Consider the following 22,616-nt stretch of genomic DNA (forward strand, 5'->3'; position numbering starts at 1 on the left):
AACCTTGTACCACTGAAATCAATTATTTCCTCAGGATCCCTCTGAGTGATAACAAAGTCCCAGTCTCTCTAACCCTAATGTGGACATTGGGAAAATGCTCATTTCCTGTCTTCAGATGCAGTTAATCAGCACAATGACCTGGCTTGTCCAGCACCCCACTTCTTTCCACCTCAGAATAAACATCTTGTGCAGCTAGTCACCTTCCCACTATACTAAACGACTTCCACAACCCAGTCTGTCTGTGACTGGCCTCCAACAGCAGCCAGTGTTTCCTGACCCAGAGAGTTAAGTGAGAGTCCACCAGCAACTATGCTTGTGTGGACAGAGAATGTAGAAAACAATAACCTCTCAAAGTGCACGCTAAATAGTGTCACTGTGCATCTATTTTGCATGATATAAGCATCTTATAGTCTATGCAAAATGCACAGACCAAAGCAGAGTAAAGCAGAGGCATGTATATACATACATATTTCTTTTCACTTCCTTCCATTCCATCATGCTGAAAAAGAAAGTAGTGACTTGTGAGCTACTTATTCCCTCCAATAGTGCAGGCTATGGGGCAGATACTCCAACCTGCCCCATGTTCTCCACCCTCCCCTTGCACATACAAATGCTTCCCTTATCTTAATTTGCTCTTTCATCTTGAGCTGTCTCCCACTTGAACAACACTCATTAAATCCATGTTTCTCTCTGTCTTTTTGGAGAAATATTACTTCACCTGCTTCTCTCCTGTCTGTGAGGATGGAGCCACACTTGTCAATTGTTAAGACAGATTGGAATCACAGGCTGTCAAGAGCACACAACTTCTCCACTCCCAGCCATTTTTTGTATTTTAATTGAAAGCACTCTCTCTCTTTCTTTCTCCCCCTGCTAATAAATGAGGCTCTCATTATACCAGTGTGCAGTGAGAGCAGGGCAGAAGGCAACTGTCTGCTGCCACTAAACTTCCTTCTTCATCCCATCTGCCCAAAGGGACTCCTATTCCATGGTTCAGGAGGAGCAGTAGTGGCCACTTTCTACTGAGATCTTCGAGGCTTACTGTGTTTGCTGCAGCTCTTCAGCTCCCAAGCAATAGAGATGAAAGTGCTAACATAGCAGGAACATCCCTGTAGTTCCTAAGGAAGGGAGCAGTTTCCTCAGCCTTCTGCTCTTCTAACAGCTCTGTTAGTGTGTCTGAGCAGCTTCCTTACCTCTTTCCCAGCTTTCTGGAGGTGCTCACAAAGCTTTGCCCACAGCCCCTACTCCCACTACTGCATCTGGATAATAGCTCACATAACATTCCCACCTCCTTTCTGGTGACTCGTAGTTCTACCTCTGTACTCTAGATCAGCCTGCTTCTAACCAAACTACAATTTCAGCCTGTCTCTCAGACATCCTCTTTCAGATAGTCATCTCTCTGTTCACATTCAACAAAGCTAAAGCACGGCTCCTAATCTTACTCAAACCATCCCTCCTGTCTCCTTTCTCATCACAACAGACAAAGTCACCACCTTTCTGTCAAGCATGCGTGCAGCCTTGGCCTTGTCATCAACATTGACCTCCCTCCAGATCTGATTTCCAGGCCAGGTCTGAATCTAGTACTAGACATCAAGTACTAATCCTCAAAGTGACAAGTGACAACAGTCCAACTGTTCTACTCCTGTCCCCCCCAAGTTCCCATTTCTCTTGAGCCACACACATACTAAGACACATGGAGGTCCCTAACATACCCAGAACCCCTCAACTGAACTCCTGTAGACACATTCCCAAATGACATACTACTCCTACAGGTGCCAGCAGCCTGTTGCAAAGACAGCACATTTGGAAAAATCAACAAATCATAGAACATCCCATGTTGGAAGGGACCTCAAAAGATCATCTGGTCCAACCTTCAGTAGAAAAGGGAGCCTAGATGAGATTATCACGTCTTGAAAAACCTCCAGTGATGGGGACTGTACCATGTCCCTGGGGAAGTTGTTCCCGTGATTGATAGTTCTCAGTGCAAAAAATTTCTTTCTTATATCAAGACGAAACCTCCCTCAAAATGCAAAGAAAGAAATGCCACAGAGACAGGGCCACTTGGCACATTAAGCAAGAAGGTAAGAGTTAAGAAAGCACCCAGAAGCAAACAAATTTCCAAGACCATCTTGACACCAGGCATAAACACATCCCTGCCATGCACTAGCTGAAACCCAAGTAAGAAAGGGTCAAGAGACCCACAACAAACAGGCTCCACGTTAGTCACAGCCGGGCAGAGGAAGGCTCTGCCAAGGACTGCAGAGATGCCCCAAGGGCCTTGTCAGCAGTAAGCCTGCAAAACAGCAGAAATCCTGTGAGAAATAACCAGCTGCCAGAGCTTGAGGATATATAGGGACCTTTGGGAACACACGTCACCTGTGCCTCATCTCATATGCCTCTGATTCAGCTTTGAAAGCCTGGGGGCTTTGAGAAGTGTATGAGAGAGGGGTGGTGGGGGAGAAATGTCTATAGAATCATAGAATCATTTAGGTTGGAAAAGACCTTTAAGATCATCAAGTCCAACCATTAACCTAGCACTGCCAAGTCTACCACTAAATCATGTCCCTAAGCACCACATCTACATGTCTTTTAAATACCTCCAGGGATGGTGACTCAGTGGTCACCAGGTATTTAAAAATACCTCCAGGGATGTGACTATGGACATTGATGGTTGGACTTGATGATCTTAAAGGTCTTTTCCAACCTTAATGATTCTGTGATTCTGTGATTATGGGCAGGTTTATGTGACTATAGAGAGAGTAGTAAGGGGATGTCTGGAAGGATATATGTTTGGAAGAGATGGGCTATAAGCATCTCATTGGCAAGCAAAGCTCTGCCAGGGCTTGCACAGAGAGTTAAGGAGGAGGCATGGGGCAATGCATTTGTGTGCACAGCTTATGTAGGGAATGGTTGGCAAAATCCTCCATCCACAGAGAAGCAAGTGAAGAACAGGGTCAAGACAGGTGTTTGTGTATGTGCAGAGGCAGGGTGTGTGGGGGGAGTGGAGGGCTATGTTGCAGGGTACATATCTGTCAGGACAGCACTGCATATATGTGAGTATATGCTACACTGACAGACCCTTCTACTCCAGCTCCTAAAACAGAGAGAGAGGCATGCTCCTGTGAGCACTACATGGAATGCTTTTATGTGTCTCCTCAGAAAGGGATGAGGGAAAAGTGTTTCTAGGCCTGGGACAAAGAGCAGGAATGACAAAAGCAGCATTGCACAATCCAGCAGCTTGTCACCAGGGTGGACAGAGGCACAGTACAATAAAAACATGCAAAGGGCAAAGCCCAGTCCCAGCCAGATTCTGCCCAGCTACATCCCTTCCTCAGCCTTTGGTCATAATTATATCAATGCAAGCGTGATAAAGTATTATTGAAGCACAGCATTGTCCCAGAGAAATAGGACAGGGAAGTAGGAGTGAGGATTTGAGGTGGACATGGAAGTAGATGTAGCCTGACAGATGTGGGCAGCTCTGCCTGAACTGAATTTGTATCAAAAAAGGGATATAATGAGGTCACTACATTAGAAGAACAATGCTAAAAAGGTAGTAAAGCCTTGCTGAAGATGTTAAGCTCATAAGCCAGTTACTGGTGCTGACTGTGCCTTGATGGGATACTGAAACACCTGCATACCTGGCAGGCCAGTCAGTGCAAGAGGCACTGCTGAACAAGGTGCAGGGACTGAAGAGAAATTGAGGTAGAATAATTTACAAAGAGATCTGGATGAGATGCTAGAGTTTGTATCGTTTGCAGACTACTCTCAGAAAAAAATATACAGAGATCCAGAAAAGTCGTTAAGAAGAGACAACTGCATGGCAAATTAAATCCACAGCTGACTCTGCTAATGGCATCACTGGCACCATACTCGGGAGGGGGTTCCATGCATCCCCTAGTGACCAGTCATACAAACCCTGGAGCACAGCTCTCTCTACTAATCCAGAGAGGAAAATTCTAAGCTAAGACAGCCATATAATTTCCTGCTTCCTTCTTGTCAATCTCTCCTCGGAATATCAACCTCTCCTTTTTTCTCCTGCCCATATTTCCCCTACTTTTAATGTCTCTGCTCTGATCCATCTGCTCCTTCTACAGTTTATTTATTATCTGTCTCTTCTTCCTCTTCCTCCCATGTTTTTTACCTTGCCCCCAGATGTTCTTGTTGGGCTGCCAGGTCTCTGGTTCAGTGGTATAACTCAGCTGATTTACTCTCCTTAAAGCAGTGTCTTCTCTCATGTAAATCACCCTCCAAACCCAGCCTGTGAAATGGGCTTGTTCACTAAACTCTATGAATAGGAAAGTAGGCACAGCTGGCCTATTCATAATCAACTTAAAAAATAGATTATCTCTTTACAGATTAAACATTATCGTTTTAACAGTCAACATAAATCAACTACACTTCCAGGCCTAGCATTGCTGCTGCCACTGCAGGGTGACAAGTGTTGCAAAGGGAAGGGCTGCCAGTCCCGGGTGCTGTGGGAAACCGTTTGTCTTCCACCATGAATATACGTTCTCCTCTTACACCCCCAAAGCGTACTGCTAGAGGTTGTTACAAGGAGAAAAGTGGGCTAAGGAAACAAAGGTAGGGGGTTAATTTTGCTTCATTCACATGCATTTCCAATCTAACAACTATTAGACTATTCTATAGCCAGAATCCAATTGCCTTACTTCCCTCCCTAGGGCTGATGCAGCTCAAAAACAGATGGAACAACAGAGTCAGCCTCTGGAATAGTAACAGGACAGGGAGCCTCTAAACACTGACTGGTATCTAGCTCTGTTTCCTACAGTTCAAAATCATTGGGCTCCTGTGGATGAGGTAAAGCAGTTTGGTGGATTTTATCTAATGTAAGCAGGAGCATCCATCTCAAAAAACACCTCATCATAACCCAGGGAGCCACCTCACCAAAGAAGGGCTGAGGACTGACATCCACTCCAGACATGCCCCATGGATAGCAGAGGCAGGACAGAGTAGCCCAGAGCCTGCTACTGGTCAGGCTGCACCTCTTCCTTCATCAGGTACAAGACACTAAGTCACTGGAGATGCTCAACCCAACACACTGTCGCCAGTGTGCTATGGTTGTGTAGTCAACAGAGAGATAAGGCCCATAGAACAAGTACAGTCCATGCCCTTCCCTTCCTCCCTGGTCACTCACCGAGAACCACCCAGTGTCTCAAATGTTTCTCTTGGAGCAGCAAACCTGTGATTCCCGAGTTGGTCCTGATGATCGCAAGGGATTGGCAAACGCCTTTGACAGGTTATCACATTATGAACCAGCCTCACAGCTCTTTCAAACAAATAAGAAAAAAAAAATATGAGGAAGAGGTTAGGTTATGGATCAAAGGACAAAAGACAGCCTGGGCAAAGACACTAGCAGTTCACAAAGGACAGGGCAGCAAAAGTTACATGGAGAGAATGCTTTAGTGTAACCACTCTTAACAAGTCCTGGTAATTTTTATTGCTCTAGCCTCCTTCTAACCTTTCTTGATAAATGGGAATAACAGTTAATAGACCTGAACCAATCAGTTACATCCAATAAGGTGTTTGGCAAAATTAGCTTTGTTCTCCACTCACAACTGATATTACCTTGGTTTCATTCATTATCTGAAATGAGCCAACTAATGTATATTTTCTATTAATCATTTGAAATTTGGAAAGGTTGGTGCTGAACAGTCTCTTCCAAGAACTTGCCAATTTGAGATGGAGTGGTTATGTGAGCTTTGTAAGGGAGAAACTCATGGGTTTGCTTCAGCTGAGCTCTCCTGGCACAAGCAATAGGTCATGTGAGTTTACTGCTTCAGTTGTCACACACAGCTTCACAGGTTTGGCTCTGAATGATGCATCCTGTAAAACCAAAGTACTGCAAAGCTTACAAAAATAATTACAAAATGTGCTTTAACGTTCACAAACATAACTTGATTTCCAAAGGGAACATAAGAATACTTGTTGGCCTGCCTACTAGGGACTAACACACTTTACTCACTAATGGTGAGACCTTTGAGACCCCCAAGATCCCAACTTTTGTTTCAATTCTCAAAACACAAAAGCATGTTGAGTGTGAGGTTTCCCATAAGGATAATTTCCAATGTTGTCACCCATAGCAGCTTTTTCACAGGTAAGAAAACCTGCAGGCAGGGTTGAAGTGCTTTCTATAGCTCAGCATCCTTCCATGGAATCAGGACATGTCTCTCAGACAGATCCCAGAAGTGCCACAAAACAGAGCTTATTAGATCACTGTACATCTTAAAAATTCATAAAAATGCTATCTGTCTATTCTGTGCATTAGGAAAATGCAGATACGTCAAGGTCAGGCCCTACAACTCCTTATTTCATCTTATGTCATTTGTTTCATCTACAAACAACCTATTGCCAAAAGTTTCCAGGTTCACTGCATCATGTTTTCATGTTAGCCATGGGTCAAGAGCCAAGTAACTGGCCAGATGTACATTTCTGGAAGAAAACAGGAGATGCTAACCAGGCAGAATCAAGCAGGATATTAAAAGATCAGGGGGCAGGCAGATGACAGGATTCCCTGCTCCCTCAAAGTAAAAACAGGCATATTAAACCCAGCCTACGTCTAGATCAGAGCATCAAGTAAGAACATTTCTGAGTGTATCAGCAGCATGCTTTGAAGCAGAAGCCAGTCCCTCCCCGTGGCAGCTCAGTGTTTCTGCCCCTGCCCAGATCCTGCTGTGTCACAAATGCACAGAGATTGTTGAGCAAATGATACACACATCATGTTTGAAAAAAGAAAGTCTCCATATGCAAGAAGGCCACATAAGGACCATTAATCCCAGTTACAGATAGTGATTTCCAGTGATTGTCTGGAACTGGAAGGGTTACCCATGTGCTGAGAGGTGGTTTCTGCCGATGGCTAGAGCACTGCTGTGCGCCATATCCACCACCTCCACGGGACATGGACACTGAACACAGCCTGACACAGCTGTGGTGTCTGTTGCCAGCCAAAATTTATTTTCATCAGAGTAACACTTCAGGTGTCATCAAAACTCCAAGAAAACCATACTGAAGAGAGCTTACCATCTGCACACGAGACACTGTGAGCCAACAAATTCCGTGCAGGTATGTCATACACTAACCCCCAGGTATCAAAAGAATTTGTAAATGAAATAAAAAAGTGTCACTAAGCATGCAGATCAGAACTATTCCTTACCAGGCCATTCCCCATTGCATTTTCTCATCTCAAATCTTTCACTTCCTTACAGAAGACCCCCAAAAAATCCTTCAAGAAAATCCACTGTCCAACCTCCTGTATTGTATATCTTATTAACTTGAAGGAAGCCAAAGGAGATTATCCTCTAATCTATCCATAAAACCTTCCCTCTCTTAGGCAATGGGGCTTAGAGAACCCAGGAAGAGGCTGCCATGAACAGGACTCAGCCAGATCCTCTCCCAGGAGCTGTGAGCTGAGAGAAAACCCACGGAAGGTGGGACTACCCTGTCCCAAAGCTCCCCTGGCAATAAGGACATCAGGTTGTCCTTGACATGACACTAAGCTTCAGTAACACTGAAGCTTGCAAACAGAGCGAGCGAGGACACAAGGAACAAAGCAAGGTGGACCACCTGAGCCACGCAAAGCTCCCTGTTTGCTTTCCGCATCTGCACTTGGCCATGGAGCAGTGGTTCTGGGCAGCTACTGCCTGCATGAGGGCTCGGTGTAGAGGCAGCCACACTGAGATCCACCAGTCACTGAGGCCTCTTACCAGAAACAGGGCAGGGAGAGCACAGTGGAGGCTGCAGCAGCAGCGGGACCTGCAGAGGCAGCTGCTCCTGCCTTTCAGTTGAGTAATGTGGGTCCATTTGTTCTGGGTGACATTAATGATATTTGCCATCCATCTCAGACTCTTTAAATTACCTTTTTATGGCCAAAATCCTTTTCATAATTGATAAAAATCTCTTTTTTATATCCCGAGTTATTGAAAAAAATGTGAAGTTTTTTATTCCTCATTATAGGTTTAATACAAATGTGTTTTTTATTGATGGCTGCTTGGAAGCCCTGACAGGCCTACTGAGAGAGGCTCAGAGGGGTGGGAGAAGGGCCAAATCCTTCCCTCCTACTTCCCAGCCCCTCAAACCATCGGAGTAATGGCCACCACAGCCCAGCCTCCACTCTGATGGGTAATGGAAGGTGGGTAACATCGTGCAGGAAGAGCAGATTTCCTGTGATGGACATAATACCCATAGCAAGCAGAAGAGGCTCTTGCTGACCTAAATCTAGTTCCCTCACATTTGTTAGTAATGTACACAAGGGCCAACTTCAGAGAGCACCCCAGCACAGCGTTGCTGGAGCAAGGTACTTAAGGACAGAACCAGGGTCACAAGCTACAGGAGACCTGGGTGTTCATCAGAACCATTCAGCATCAGTCCCACAGCCCCAAGCAACCATGCAGTGACTTTGCCACACATCAGTGCTTTCAGGCAGAACACTTGACCACAAGGCTATGCAACAGCAGAGAAAGCAGGCACATGTCGTGGCATCCTGGATGGGTTAAGACAACACTGCCGGCCTGGGAAGAGGCTTCCTGGGGCCATAACAGGATCTGCAGTATCATGACCTGAAGATCTTGTGATCTAGCAGAGCAAATGAGCCTTCTCTAGGGCAACATATGGAGCCAGCTACAGAAAGTGGCTCGTATTCCCTTGGAAACAACTTGGATGCTGTAGGACATGCAGTGTAATACCCAACAGCCTATTGAAGGCCTAGCTGGTCTCCCACAGGGCTGAACACTGCTTCAATAGTTCTTCAAATCAGAAGTAAGCATATGTCTTGCCAGAGCTTAAAATGCCAATCAACAGTTCCAGAAGGAAGGGAATCAGTCCATCCTTCTCCCTGTTACTGGCACAGCAAAGGCTGCCATGTTGTACCAAGAGTGCATATAGAAACAGGAGTAAAAAGTCCATTATATTCCCTCTGTCTTTTCTCAGACTCCAACAGTCCGAGGGTGGAGGAGTCTCTTGCTGTGGGCATTAGCACCTTGCTGCAGTCTCATTCTAAATCTTTCCCATGGCAGGTTCACATGGGCATACGATCTTTGTCCCTCCCTGTCAAATGGCCATGTGGCATTGCTGTGCATCATTGCAGTGACCATGCTCCCAGCTGTATGTGGGTACATTTCAACAGTGGATGAATAAAGCTCGTGTATCCAACCTAGAAAACACTTTGGGAACCTTGGAAGCAATTTAAGGTAGAAAGACAAAGGGCAGCATCCTTATTGGCCACAGTTTTGCTGCAGGGACAATGACTTCTCAGATGAGGAGTATTTGTTTCTTACCACACAGCACTGGTGCCATGCCAGGTAGAAGGGTAGGAATCCAAGGAGAGCAAAGCCCTCTAACAGAAGGCTGGGTCCCCCAAGCATCACTATCTGTAAAAATGCATCCTGCTTCACAAACCACAGCACAGGAGGTTCCTCTACCACACATGTTTTGCTTACAAATCACAGTCAACTTGCTGACATACCCTGCCCTGCTCAATCAGTGAGCTCCATTATTGTATGGCTGCAGGAGGCTTCTTGCAAATGGCAAAATAGTCCTTGAACAACAGGTAAAAGCCACAATTAACTGTGGATGAAAAGGATGGTCTCCTTGGAGGTGCTGGCTAATCAAGCAATTAGAAACTACTTCCCATTACCTGCACTCCCACAAAGCAAAGCTGGACTGACATCCTTCCAAATTACTGTCTTTCCATCAATTTAAGCCCTTTATACAATTTGGCTTCAGTAGAGACAAGCCTTGACCTCTGGGCTCTCCCCAGACCTCTCTCCCAGCTTTGAACAAAGGAAGCACTGGAAGCAACACATTCAATCACTCGTGTGTCCTCCCTACGGAGCCTGTTTTGCCTCTCAGCCTTCCTGGAGTGCAGCAAGGGCACCAGCAATGGTGTAAGTGTGTGTACAGATGTGAATACCTGGGCTCCAAGCAGAAAGTTGGTCAGGATTTCTTGGGATCCCTCATTTAATAGCATCCAAGAGTGCTCAGCTTCAGCAATTTCCACTCATCCCTGCGACAGCTTCAACAACTGTTAGCAAGAGGCCAGAGATGTGAGGATAAGTCAAGGGACAAGGACAAGGAGAAACCCTCACTCCCATGGCAGGCAAGGCCGTCCCTGTGGCCTACATCAGTCCCTCACACCCAGACAAAGACATAGCATAGATACAGAGCACCTGGGCAGCCGCACATCACAAGTGCCCCATCAGCATGGGAAGGACCCTACCTGAGACTGTGCTGGCCTCATGGGGATGCTAACTTTATCCTTGCCCTAACTCCCAACCGTGCAACCTCAGACGAGGCATAGGAGCAGGGACCAGAGGACCAGCCTGACGGGAACCTCCCAGAAAGGAGCACAGGTGGAGGAAGTGGGATATTTCTGAAGGGACAGTGATGAGATGGGTGGGGAGGGAATGTCTCCCACCAAGAAAAATTACATCCACCATAAGTAAAAGCCTAGGCAGAGTAAGGAGTATACAAACACACCGATGGGGAGAATAAGGAGAATTGGGGAAAAGGTCAGAAAGTTGGTTACAAAATGCCAATGAGTGAGGAGGAGCTGGAAGCTGATGAGCAATGGGCTCTGGAAAGCGACATCTTGCTGTACAGAGGAGAGTGATTACAGCGGTGCTGAGTGGGTAGAGCTATGCTGTGGACTACTGGGATGTGCAGATCAGATGGGTGACTGCAAACCAGAAGGCATTTCAGGACTAGAAAGAGGTAAAAGAGTGTGTTGGCATAGATAGGAGTACACAGCAAAGACAGGAGGTGTCACAGTATCTAAACTCATTATCATTGCACAGTAGTAGAGAAGCCAGACCCACAGAGCTGTATTAGGGACTGCACTGGACAGTACTGGAGCCAGGCAACAGAAAAAGACCAAGGATATTTGGAAGAGTGGGGTTGTAAAAGTTGCCAAGTCATTCTGCAGCCACTCAGTCCTATGAGGAGGGGTGCTTTGGAATGGCCTTGATCAGAGTAGAGAAAACCAGATTTATTTTTGAAAGGGGAGAGTTTCACAATAGCCCAATCAGTGTTAGCAATGAGCAATAAGCTCCTCTGAGCACCTTGTCCATGGAAATCACACACAGAAAGACCTACAGGTAGCCTTTCTGACAGACACTGAAGGGCTGTCAGGTGGAACTGGCTTGGCCAAACTCAGAGGTAGCTGGGGTTCTGCACCTCTGCTCTGGGACCAAACTGGCATGATCTCCCCAGTATCCCTATAGCCCATGGCCACAAGCCAGTGTCTTCCAACAGACCTGCCAGTGGAAGGAAATGCTCCTGATCCCAGTGCTGGCAAAACATTTTTTCCATCATTTCTACTTTCTAAGCACAATGATTTTGTGCTTTTAAGACGGAGTCACTCCAAAAGATTCATCTTCCAGAGCTTCTTATCAGTCTTTCTCCCTAAATGTCTGGTGTCCAAATTTCACCAGAAGTTGCTTGGCTCTGCTCTGCATACACCTTGTTGAGTTAGAGAGCTTAGCTGAACCAGCTATCTTTCCCTGTGTCATTAATAGCCCTGCAGAGAAAATGACAATTGTGGGGTAGGGAACATACTCATTTTGCATTCATTTTCCACACTTGACACCTTTTCATTTTCATAATCTTGTTCAAGCAGGGAAGATAAGAATAGAGGTAGGAGAGACTCTTTCATTCATATCTCATCACCCATTCTTATGCACACAGTTCTTCCCAACTGATCCAAGGAATCCATCCAGAACAAGCCCTACCTGTGGTATCTCCACTGTCTCCCCAAAAGACTCTTACTCTATGATCTTGCTGGTGAGCATTTCCAGGAGTCATTGTAAAGATTTCTTTGCATAGCCTCTCCCACTGCTACTACTAGTGCTGTCCTCAAAATCCCACCTCCACCCCAACTTCTTGTATACAACACTCAAAAAAATTATCACCTCCCACCATCACTTAGCTAAATCACTATGGCTGAGATTAGAAAGCCAGCATCTGCTCACTACTGGTTATTTTTATCTCAATGATCCCCGCTAGGTACACAGATTCACCCTAGACTTAAAACAGGGTTTGGCAGGGCAGCCCACTAGTCAGCATATATGATGCTTCTCCTTCTGTGTGATATCAGCACACATGCCATTTGCCTTTAAATCAGTCCATTAGTTCACACAGCAGAACTACATGCTGCAGCTCCCAGTCTCCAGCTACGATGTTGGTCTAGAATGGGAGTTCCCTCATCAGCAGGGTGTCATGCAAGTCTGTGTGGTGACAACAGAGCTGTGTCGAACTGCTGTAAACCCACCTCACAAGCCCTCTGCCTTTGCTCAAAGATCAGTCCCCTTGGAATGCTCTCCATTTACGCCAGTTTTCCCACAAAACCACTCCATTTGTCAAACATCCAAGCCTCTGATAAGATTCTCAGGAGTAGGTCACATCAGAAGACAGACTATTTCTAATTGACTGAAGATACAATGCTTCTATACACAAAACTGGCTTTTTTTGATCTTCATGCCCTTTTGCAAGCTCTTACCTAATTTGTCAGCCTGTCACATTCCTCCCTAGGTATCTCTGTATTTCCAGTTACTATTTCCCCCATTTGTTCTGCACTGATCCAAACTGTATGTAATTATTTCTTGCCTATATTTGAGATTCTTCAAAGGAGCCTGCTCTTGAGTCTGATGGGGAAACTGGAAGTCTTAACACTGAATTCGAGAGCAGCAGGGTTAGGCCTAGACCCCCTGGGAATGTTCCCTCACTGTCATTTTCTCTTCTATTTGAATTCATCTGCGAGTTCCCAGGTGTGATCCTGGCCCCAAGGGGGACGGTTTCAGGATCCCCCTTTGCACTCCCCTCTGCTCTGACACTCCACCTTGCCCTTCTGCCATCCATATTTCAGCTAAGTATATTGTATTTAAAACGTACTGAGGATGTAGCTACTGATTTAAATCACACTGGATTTAAATTTGTTCCTGAAGTAACCCTGTTAAATCCTCTGGGCTCTGGCAAAGACAGCTTTGGTGCATTAGGTTTCCCAAAACCCTTTTTGCTTTTAAATACCTTGATTTGGTACCCTGTAACTAATGGACATGGGCTTTTAATACTTAATACTGCTTTTAATACTGACCAGTTTCACCAGCTCCTTTATTTTTATACATGTCATTCTCTTAATTTCTCTCTTTTATCATCTCTCTCTTTCTCTCATTAGCATTTCCTCTCTATCCCTTTCTTCCCATTTCTACCTTTTTTTTTCTTCTGCTCTCTGTCTCTTTAAAATTAAATATTGCCCAGCACTGCCCATGTGGGTGAAGTGAATGCTAAGAGGGAAGGCTGCTGTGGAGACTGGATTCAAGCTGCCTCGCTGGCAATCAATGAGGCATGGAGGGCTCGTCTAGCTCCCAAAAAGCTGAAAGAAACCAGAGCATATCAGTGGCAGCTGAACACGTACTTGAGAGAAAAGAAGACAGCCCACCTCCAAGCACCTGGTTCAGCCTGCGAGACGCCACACAAACTGAGCCAGGGCTGTGGTTGTTTAATGGGGGCTAACCTTGGGGTGGCTTTCCATGGCTTCTGCAGAGGGGAGGTTGCCGGATGGAGGCGCATGGAGCAGCAGGACTCTGGAGGGAGCAGCCAGCCTGCCCTGCTCCATCTATTCACTGAGCTGTGAAACACAGCTGGTACCAGCCGTGCTACAAGGATGCAGCACTGAGAGAGGGAGCATCTTGCAGGTCAGGGGTTGACATTAACACTGCCATTAAACTGCAGGGAAATATTAGTTCTCATTCCTGACTAGACAATACCTAGGCGCTAAAACTACACATAGGCAGACCCATGCCATCCAAATCTGCCCATAATATACTCACTAGGTGCAAATACTTCACTTACCCCATCATGTTAGCCCCATACCTCCTCGCCACACAGTCACACATGCCAGAACACCAAAATATACATCCACCCTGCTTCCATTCTTCAGCCTCCTGTCTTCCTCTCCCTCACATCCACCTTCTCTTCCACTGCCTTTGCACACTGTTGCCTCCTACCTCCCTCTCACCATGTCAGTTGTGATCCTTGAAATTCCTCTCCTCAACCTGGAGTGTGAGGGAACCTCTTCTTCCAATGGGCAAGTAGCAGAACGCCCTCTCTAAATACTGTGATTACTTCCCTTACATCTAATGAACACAGGCACCCACCTCTGGTCTCAGTCCTGTGGGCTGCTGAGGGTTAATGGTGACACAGACTCCTAGGCTACTGTATCACCTGAGTGCAATCACCAAAAGTGATTTATGCTATTATTTTCTTTGAGGGTTAATTAGGGGCTCAAGAAAGTAAAAGGCTGTCAGTGCTAGCTGAAATTGGTCTGGTGCAGCCAGGGGAGAGCAATCGTCCCTCACAGAGCCCTGCTAACACATCTTTATCCTGAACTTTGTCTCCAGCTCTCACCCCTCCATGTGGCAGATGGCCCTCCATCCTGACCTCTAGGAACCCTGTTAGTCTTGGCATAACTCCAGGGTACACTGCTCTGCTGAGCCCTGCCATTTCCACCTGGCAGCCTCACACCCTTAATCCTCTATTATCTTCTCCTTTCCTAAGCCCATCAATGGACAAGGGAAAATTTGCATGGCATTCTCCCAGGGGCAAGGAGGAGATATGTCCCCTTGGTATCTCTTGCAACTGAGAACCTCCAGAGACCTCCTTGCTCCTGTTTTCCTTCCTCTAGCTGCCCAGGGCTTGCTGAGGCCTGAGAAGCCAACACAGGCTATGGATGCCCCTACCTCTTTGCCCAGGTCCTCACGGATGACTTGCTCAACCTCCTGCCTGGTGCTTTGTGGGGCCTGGCTGTGCAGTACTTTGAGGGTGCGGGTGTACTCCTCAGGCAGCAGATAGTCAAGTGCTCCCAGGTGCTGTCCCACCTTGATGAAGGTGCCTCGGTTGGCGCAGCACAGCTCCCGGAGGCGCTCAGCAGAGCGCAGGTGCACCTGCGGAGAGACAAGAACATCAGCCAAGGCCTTTGCTCTCTGTTACATGCACACGCCCACATATGTACCTTTTATGTGTCCAGTATTTAAACAGACCAGGGATTTCTTTTTTTGATTTTGGGCATCATCATCTAATCTGTCAGCTAAGTATTAAGACTCTGGCTTGATTCAGAGGGGTCGAAGCAGCCCAATACAAGACGTTCCAGAGTATAAGGAGCTTCAACACTTGTTTGCACAGGCAGAACGAGCAATGACAGCACATTAGTTTTTGGCTCTGTCCAGGACTACATCCTTGCACAGAATAAGATGTCTAGCCATAGGACAGCATTGGTTTGTCACTGTGATCCACCACTACGATGCACAGTTTGGGAACCTCTTGTCGAAAGACAAAAATTGGGACCACAACTATGTATGTTAGACTCCTAGTGTGAGTGTAATGAATTAAAGTGAGAAGAAAACCACAGATACCATCCCAGAAACTTCCAGGAACTTGGAAGAAGAGTCTGTTAAAAATCAAAACTACAGATGTCTGTTTGGCAGTGAGGAGGACAGTACATGGGCAATCCTTCATCCTCCTCAGCTCACTCTGACACACCCCAAGGGGAAATTGCATCCCTCCAGTCCAGCCAGGTCTTGGTCTTACTGCTTACATTGCCAAGAAAGTCTGCAGTGACAGTGGCTTTAGAAACTAAGAATTAGAGAAGACTTGCCAGCTTTGCTCATATTGGCCAAAATGCAGCCACCAAATGAGAAAACCCATTACCAACCACTTGCCTGGTCTGGATTTCAGCTCCTGAGGTTCATTCTGCCTCTCAAGAATAGACCAGCCACCACATCTTTCAGTGACAATGATTTATTCTGCCTTTTATTACTCTCACTAGAAAACCCTCCTGCCAAGGACACAGATATGCTCAATATTCTTTAATAAACTTCAGATAACTTTACCCTGATACATTAATAAAATCTAAGCAAATCAATGACAAAAAATAACCGCACCCATCTCCTGTTAATGCCTGACACCTATCTGCATGGAGGCTCCTAATCCCTCTGGCTTCTGTATCAGAAGTCACTGAAAGTCAAATCCTGTGTCTGCAAACCTCATCTGCCCAAGATCTTGTGGTGAGGGACTCCAGCAAAAGCCTCAAAGTAAGTGGCAGAAAGGAACACCACACACCCCCACACGCCTACCCAATTTAGTGGCTACCTTTGCCCTCTGTGCAAAGCAGCGCTGTGTCACATCACGGGACAGGGCAAGTGTCTTGCACTTGGGAACACGTCAGGGGACAGACTGGGTACTGAGCCGCAAATGCACAAAACACAGGCCTAGGGGAGCGTGAGGAGAAAGCCTAATGTGCAAGTCTCACGCTCAGCGTGTGAAACTTGACAGCTTGATGCACACATGCGCGCGCGCACACACACACACGGTTTATTAGGCAGGCACGCACAGGCAAGCGTAACTCACGCTAGGAGAGCGAGCTTCCCCCGGCGTATCGCCTGCTCGAAAGCACTTGCAAATACATAGGCCGAAAATAACATCCACGAGCATGAAGTCTCCCACATTACTGTGCTGCATTTTACACACCAGCTTTAAAGCTCCTGCTGTAACAAACAAGCCTCTGCCCTGGTTGTTTCCCTGCTCTCCTTCCCTGTGTGCGGTGGGGGCAAAAGCAGGCCAAAAGGGGACACAGAAAGGAAGCTGTGAAAGAGGACGAAAGAGCAAGAAAAGTGGTGAGGGAGTAATAGGATGAAAGAGAAAGGCAGTAGGAGGGAGGGAGCCAGAGCAGCTGGGTAGTTTGTCACAGCACCGGGAGCACAGCCCATTACAGGGAAACAGCTTTTATGCAGCTCCGATAATCGCTTTCTGCCTGCTGCCTCCAGCCGTGGAGGAAAGCCCCTGCCAGCAGCAAAGGGAAAGGGGAGCAGTGGCAGCTGCCCCCCCAGGTGTCGGGCAGCCACTGCCCAGGACACAGGCAGGAACCAGTGGCAAGGCTCCTTGCAGATGTGCTCCAAAATCCCCAGCACTGAGCACAGGCCAGCACAGGGCCCTGCGACCTCCCACCGGCACAGCAGGAGCCCGTCAAATGACGCCGGGCTGCGGCATGGCTCAGGGCAGAGCGGCAGCACCCCTGGGGCTGCAGCACAGTGCTGGCCGAGAGGCCGGGCAGCCAGCTCAGGGTAGAGGTGCTGGCTCAAATGCACCCACCTGCCCCACACAGATCACCAAGGGAGATGGAAAAAACAGAATGAAAAACTCCTGTAGCTGAAAATGCAACTGGTTATAGACATGCTTGGATGCAGGGTGTATCTTCATGTTGGTCACTGCTGAGAAGGAGGCAGAAATAGCCCCTCTCTCCTCTAGCACAAGGAGAGAGGACATTTTGGCCCTCCCAAACTTAGCCACCCTGCAGAGAACCTGTTTGGCCTCAGGAACACAGCAGTCCTGGCCAAGAGAGACAAGAGCATCCTTACAGAGGGCTCCAGGAACAAAACAGAACAAAAAACCCATGCACAGCATCCAACCATGCTCTCACAACTGGCTTGACTAAAACTCCTAAGAGACAGCTGCCCTGGCTGGCTGGCTGGACTAGGGAGTGCCAGCTCCTGCCCCTGCTAGAGAGACAAAAGATGACTAAGTAACTTGCCTCAGAAGTAGGAAATCTATTCATAGCCCTACATTTTACAAAACTCCAGTCCACATTAGAGGCAGGAGTACAGTGAGAATGAAGCAGGATTGTGAAAGCAGCTTCCAAGGTCTCTCTTCTTATCAAACAGGTCAGCATTTTTAGCAGAAAAATGTTCATAACGCTATCTATTAATTGCCTGGATCTCTCCAAGCTAGGTCACGGTCCAGATGCAGCACTTGTTTCTCTGATAGATGACCTTCTCCTAATCATAGGCAAAGTAAGAGTGCCACATTCCTACTACTGTGTCCAATGAATTCTCCATTGACCCACGCTTCTGTCCTACCTTGAAGAAACTGCAGGGTAAATGGAAAACCCCAGAATGCCTCAGAGCTTTTCTCTGAGAAATCTCAGAAGATACTGCTCTTTGTTGTACAAGCAATACCTTGAAGATTCTTCTTATCAGGGAAAAGAGCTGGGAACAACAGCTAGTTAGACAGGGAGCCGCTTATATGCATCATGCCTAGAAGCACACTGCAGAGAAAGGAAGGATTTCATGTACGAAGGATTACCAAGAATAAGCCTCCCTCAGGAAGCACTTCAGATCACAAATGCTGTCTGAGTGTGTATATGGTTCTTTCCTCAGTCCACATGGGCATCTGTTTCTGTCTCAATCCCCTTCTCCAAATTGCAGCAGGACAAATTCCAGTGAAACACTGGAACAGGTTGCCTGAAGAGGTGGTAGATGCCTCATCCCCAGAAACATTCAAGGTCAGGTTGGACAGGGCTCTGAGCAACCTGATCTAGTTGAAGATGTCCGTCCTCTTTGCAGCAGGGTTGGACTAGATGATATTCGGACATCCCTTCCAACCCAAACTATTTATGATTCTATTGAATTCTCCATTGACCCACAGCATGGCTATCAGACTCGTGGTTTACCTAAAAGCCTTGGGTAAATTGGGATTAACACTGATTATTAAAATTGTTCTATATGGGCCATAATGGAAGTAATAACCATCAGGTATGGAGAGGAGGCGCCTCTGGGGTGAAGCACATACTCAGCAAGCAAAGCTGCAAAGGGACATTTTTTAATTTACCCTTGATGTACAAGCAGACCTGCCTTCTCAAGTAATTTTGATGCTTTTGAAGGAGCCTTTACTCACAGAGATGTTGGCAAAGAACTGCTCTCCAGAGCATCAGATGTGCAAGGTGTCACAAATTGGCAGATGCTACTCTGGTCTTAAAAATAAAGGAATTAATTTAGCAGAAAATAAATACCAAAGGTAAAATGTACTGGTGAAAACCTGAGTATCTGGTGACAGACCTGGTGACAAAAGGGCTCAGAAAGGTCACTAAAGACTGTAAGGTAAGTGGTGGAAACCCCTCCTCATACGAAAAACCCTTCAGAAAAGTAATTCCAACCCTGAAGGGCATCCTCACAGCTGGAAAAACGTGAAATGGGGATTAGGAATGCAGCGAGAAAATTTGAAATGCAATTAGTCAAAGACATAACAAACAAGTCACCAGAAATTCCTGGTGATGAGTGCTGCCTCCAGGAACACTGTGAACACAAACATCTCGCATAGGACGTCAGGCTGGATTTTGCCCAGGGAACAGGGCTAGAAGGGCTGCTACTCCTCTCACCTCCATACCAGAGAGCACTCTTGTACAGGTGAGCAGGAACAGCTCCACGCCACGTGGTGCCTGCTCACATCCCATCCACTCCCAACCGGAGCAAGGGAAAGGAGGCACCCTCTTCTGCTGCAGGCAATTCCCTGCATGGTGCAGGATGCTGAGGAGAAGCCTGCCCATCACTGCTTACAATGGATACACACTCTCAAAGATAGTATTTCAAGACAAATATCTCCAGAAAATGCCTTGAAAACTTCAATCATATAAAAATTACAGATTAATTAAAAAAATAGCTGAGGTGCTAATAATCATAATAAAAAGAGGATCACACATTAAAACCGTTAGCTTCCAGAGGACCGATGGGGAACAAACGTTACCCTGTATTTAAGAAAAATCCAGAGTAATCTGGGAAATTATAGTCCTGCAAGCTTTTTTCTGTATCAACTAAATTAGTTGAAACAATAATTATAGAGAGTATTAAAAATCATCTAGCTAAATGTGTTAGGACTGAAAAAAGCTAACAGAGATTTTGAGCGGAAAAAAACCCCATTCTTCACCAGTCCACTAAAATACTCTGAGCATGTTAATGCAATGGTCAATAGAATAGAAAAGGGAAGTATTTATTGGGACTTTCAAGTGCCTTTCATGCCTTTCAATAAATTCCTTCACAAAGAGTGAAAAGAAAACTGAGTAATTATTGGAGAAGATGCAAGAATGGTCTTTCATATCACTTGCTCATTTTATCATATTCCCAGCTCAGAATTCCCCCTTTGCAACACCAGGCTCAGCACTACAGACAGCAGCAGTGGGAGACTCTCTAGTTAGGACAAGGCTGCAACATTCAGTGATGTTTTTACTACAGATTCATTTCAACCTGTTCGGAATTCTTTTACACGAGGTGATACTGCAGTAGCCCTGTCTACGTTAGCACCTGCAATGTTGTTACTTCCAGTGAAGCTGAACTAGCGCTGGAAACACCGAGAAATGTGATGAAAAGGGAAACAGGTACAGGTAGCACAAAGCAGAAGGGGCTCTCTACTATAAATTACCATCAAAAACAAACAGCAGAGTGTCCCATTACACCCATCCTTACACCAAGGTTTAATTTCCCTGCTAGTGATCTGGCAGAGGAGAGAACAGTGCCGTGACAAAAATTCCATAAGATGCAATAGAAATTATTCACCACTAGGGAAAAATAAGCCCTGCCAAGTCCATACCAAAGACAGGTGAACAATCAATAGACAAGCAGATAACCCATAGCATAGATGGCTGCAAGGTTACAGCAAATAATAGGTATACAGCAACAACCTTTTTTAAGTTTTTTTTACACCCCATTTTTCATAGTACAACCAGTGGCACTCACTGTCTGAGGATAGAGAATCCAAGAGCTTAACGGAATTCAGAAGGGCCTTAGACATTATGATAAAACAACCATACCTGATTTTATATAGAGCTTTTCATCTCTAAAAGTGCTTTTACAAAGCTCTTTACAAAATTCAGAATCGCTATCCCCCATTTTACAGACTCATAAGAACATTACATGTAATAAAATGTCTAAAGAGCTTTAAACACTCTTGCTCAATGCATCAAGACAAAAATTACCCTATTGATCAGCCACAGTGAGAGACAGAATGCAAACAGGGTGCACTGATGCTCCCAGCATCATTAAAATCTTTATAGAACCTACTTGGTGTATCCAGCTCCCACATTCCATTTAAATCAGTCACCCCTTCTGCTGGGGTTCAACCTGCTTCCAAGGATCTCCTGTATTTGCTAAACTGCCTGCCATTGCAAGGACTTGGAACATTGCTGATGGACTCTTGCTTTCTTCCAATGGCACAGGGAAACTGCTGTTTATGGTCTTTCATATTTAGCCTTTGGGATGCTGGGAAGTATCTTGTGGCACACAGTGTGTGCAGCATCCCAGGCATATATGCTGTCAGCCACCCTGGACAAGACAGCTCTTCCAGGGATGCCTGCAGTAGCAGGAGACTGGACTGGAAGAGCCAGGCTTTCCCTTGGACTCCATACAGAGGGAAGAGAGGATGTCATCACACCTCTGTAGTGGGTATCCCCAAAACACAGTAAGTCAAGGAAGAAGAAAAGACATGTCAGAGAAGATAAGACAGGAGTCTGGCCACAGTCCTTTTCTCTTCCACCCCTGATAATGACAGGGCCATAGGCACATGACTGGTAAAACTATGGAACAGCTTTAGATGACCCAGGACAGCACAAAACAGAGAGGAATGGAAGGATGTCCACCTCAGTTTAACACAGTGAGAGACTGAAATCAAGTGCCATGCCAAAAGATCTGTGAAGATGTTTAGAGAGGATACAGCTACTGGTGAAATGAATAGGGTACTTGCGTGCTTTAAAAAAAGCAATAGAAAACCTAGAACCCATTGCAATGACAGTATAGCTGCGTCCAACAAATCTGAATAAGCATACAGTTAATATAAACTACTATAGCCTTCACTAACACTGTCAGCCTGGTAATCAGACTGACTGACAGCAGGGGTGCTGCAAGGAGACACACAACTCTAAATGGAATTGTTATTGCCTCCTTTTTTGTACTATCTTTCCTTCCTACCTTTTACAAAATCTTATTCCTTTGCACACCCCATATTTCCCATTCAAATGCTTCCTTATACCAATACTGATCATACTGCTGATCACAGACAGATCCACTATCTAATAATTCATTATTTGTGTAAGTTACGTATAACATTCCTAAAGATTTACCTATGGGTCTCTGCCTGCCCATATGAGAGTAGGGCATTCCATATGTTCCCACTTAGGGAACCTTGTTACCTTTTCAGACCTATACTTTTTAGTTAGTTCACCTTGGTGCAAACCCTGGTTAAAAAGGCATCCCCCTAATTCTCAGTTTTGACTTCCATAGCTCAAAATAGTCCTAGCAGATATCAAAGTCCTTCAGAAATTCTGGCACAACAGTAGGTTGCCAGTGGGACACCCAGGAAGTGAGAGAGAGAGCTTTAGAGCTTGCAAAGGATAAAGGGTGGAGATGATCCCCTAGACTAAAGCGACAATTTCTTAGCTTTTCAGTTTCACAAACACAGGAACAAGTAGTCACACAATTAGCAGGATGGCCAGTGAACTCCATACAAATGGAAGGATATACACAGTGAGCCTGCATCAGACAGCTGAAATCTAGTGTTGGTGCTGGGGCCTTGTATCACCAGTGCTAAAGGCAGCTGAAATTAAAGCAAACACGTTTCATGATTTGTGCAAATCTTCCCTGGAGATCAGGAGGGACTTTTCCAAACTCAGGCCAGCCATTTCACACTGAACAGACGTGCAAGCCCCCATCCTCTGAGCCATCGGGCCTCTGAATTCCACGCACAAGCCCACACAGACATTGACCTCCCACCTACGCTACACATACTCTCACGCTCTT

General features: G+C 46.0%; 1 protein-coding gene across 2 annotated transcripts in view; it reads right to left on the minus strand.

The window, feature by feature from the left end:
- The window catches only part of ADCK1 (aarF domain containing kinase 1), an 81,865-nt gene that overhangs the window by 34,764 nt on the left and 24,485 nt on the right, over positions 1-22,616 (minus strand). The window contains exon 3 of one of the 2 annotated variants that reach the window (XM_010285759.1): positions 14,742-14,945. The exons of the other annotated variant lie outside the window; for it this stretch is intronic. Within the exon in view, the coding sequence (XP_010284061.1) occupies positions 14,742-14,945 (204 nt within the window). The remainder of the gene's footprint in view (positions 1-14,741; positions 14,946-22,616) is intronic. 2 annotated transcript variants of the gene reach the window in all.

The sequence above is a fragment of the Phaethon lepturus genome, unplaced genomic scaffold (genome assembly GCF_000687285.1).
Source record: "Phaethon lepturus isolate BGI_N335 unplaced genomic scaffold, ASM68728v1 scaffold3744, whole genome shotgun sequence".
NCBI classification, from domain to species: Eukaryota; Metazoa; Chordata; class Aves; order Phaethontiformes; family Phaethontidae; genus Phaethon; species Phaethon lepturus.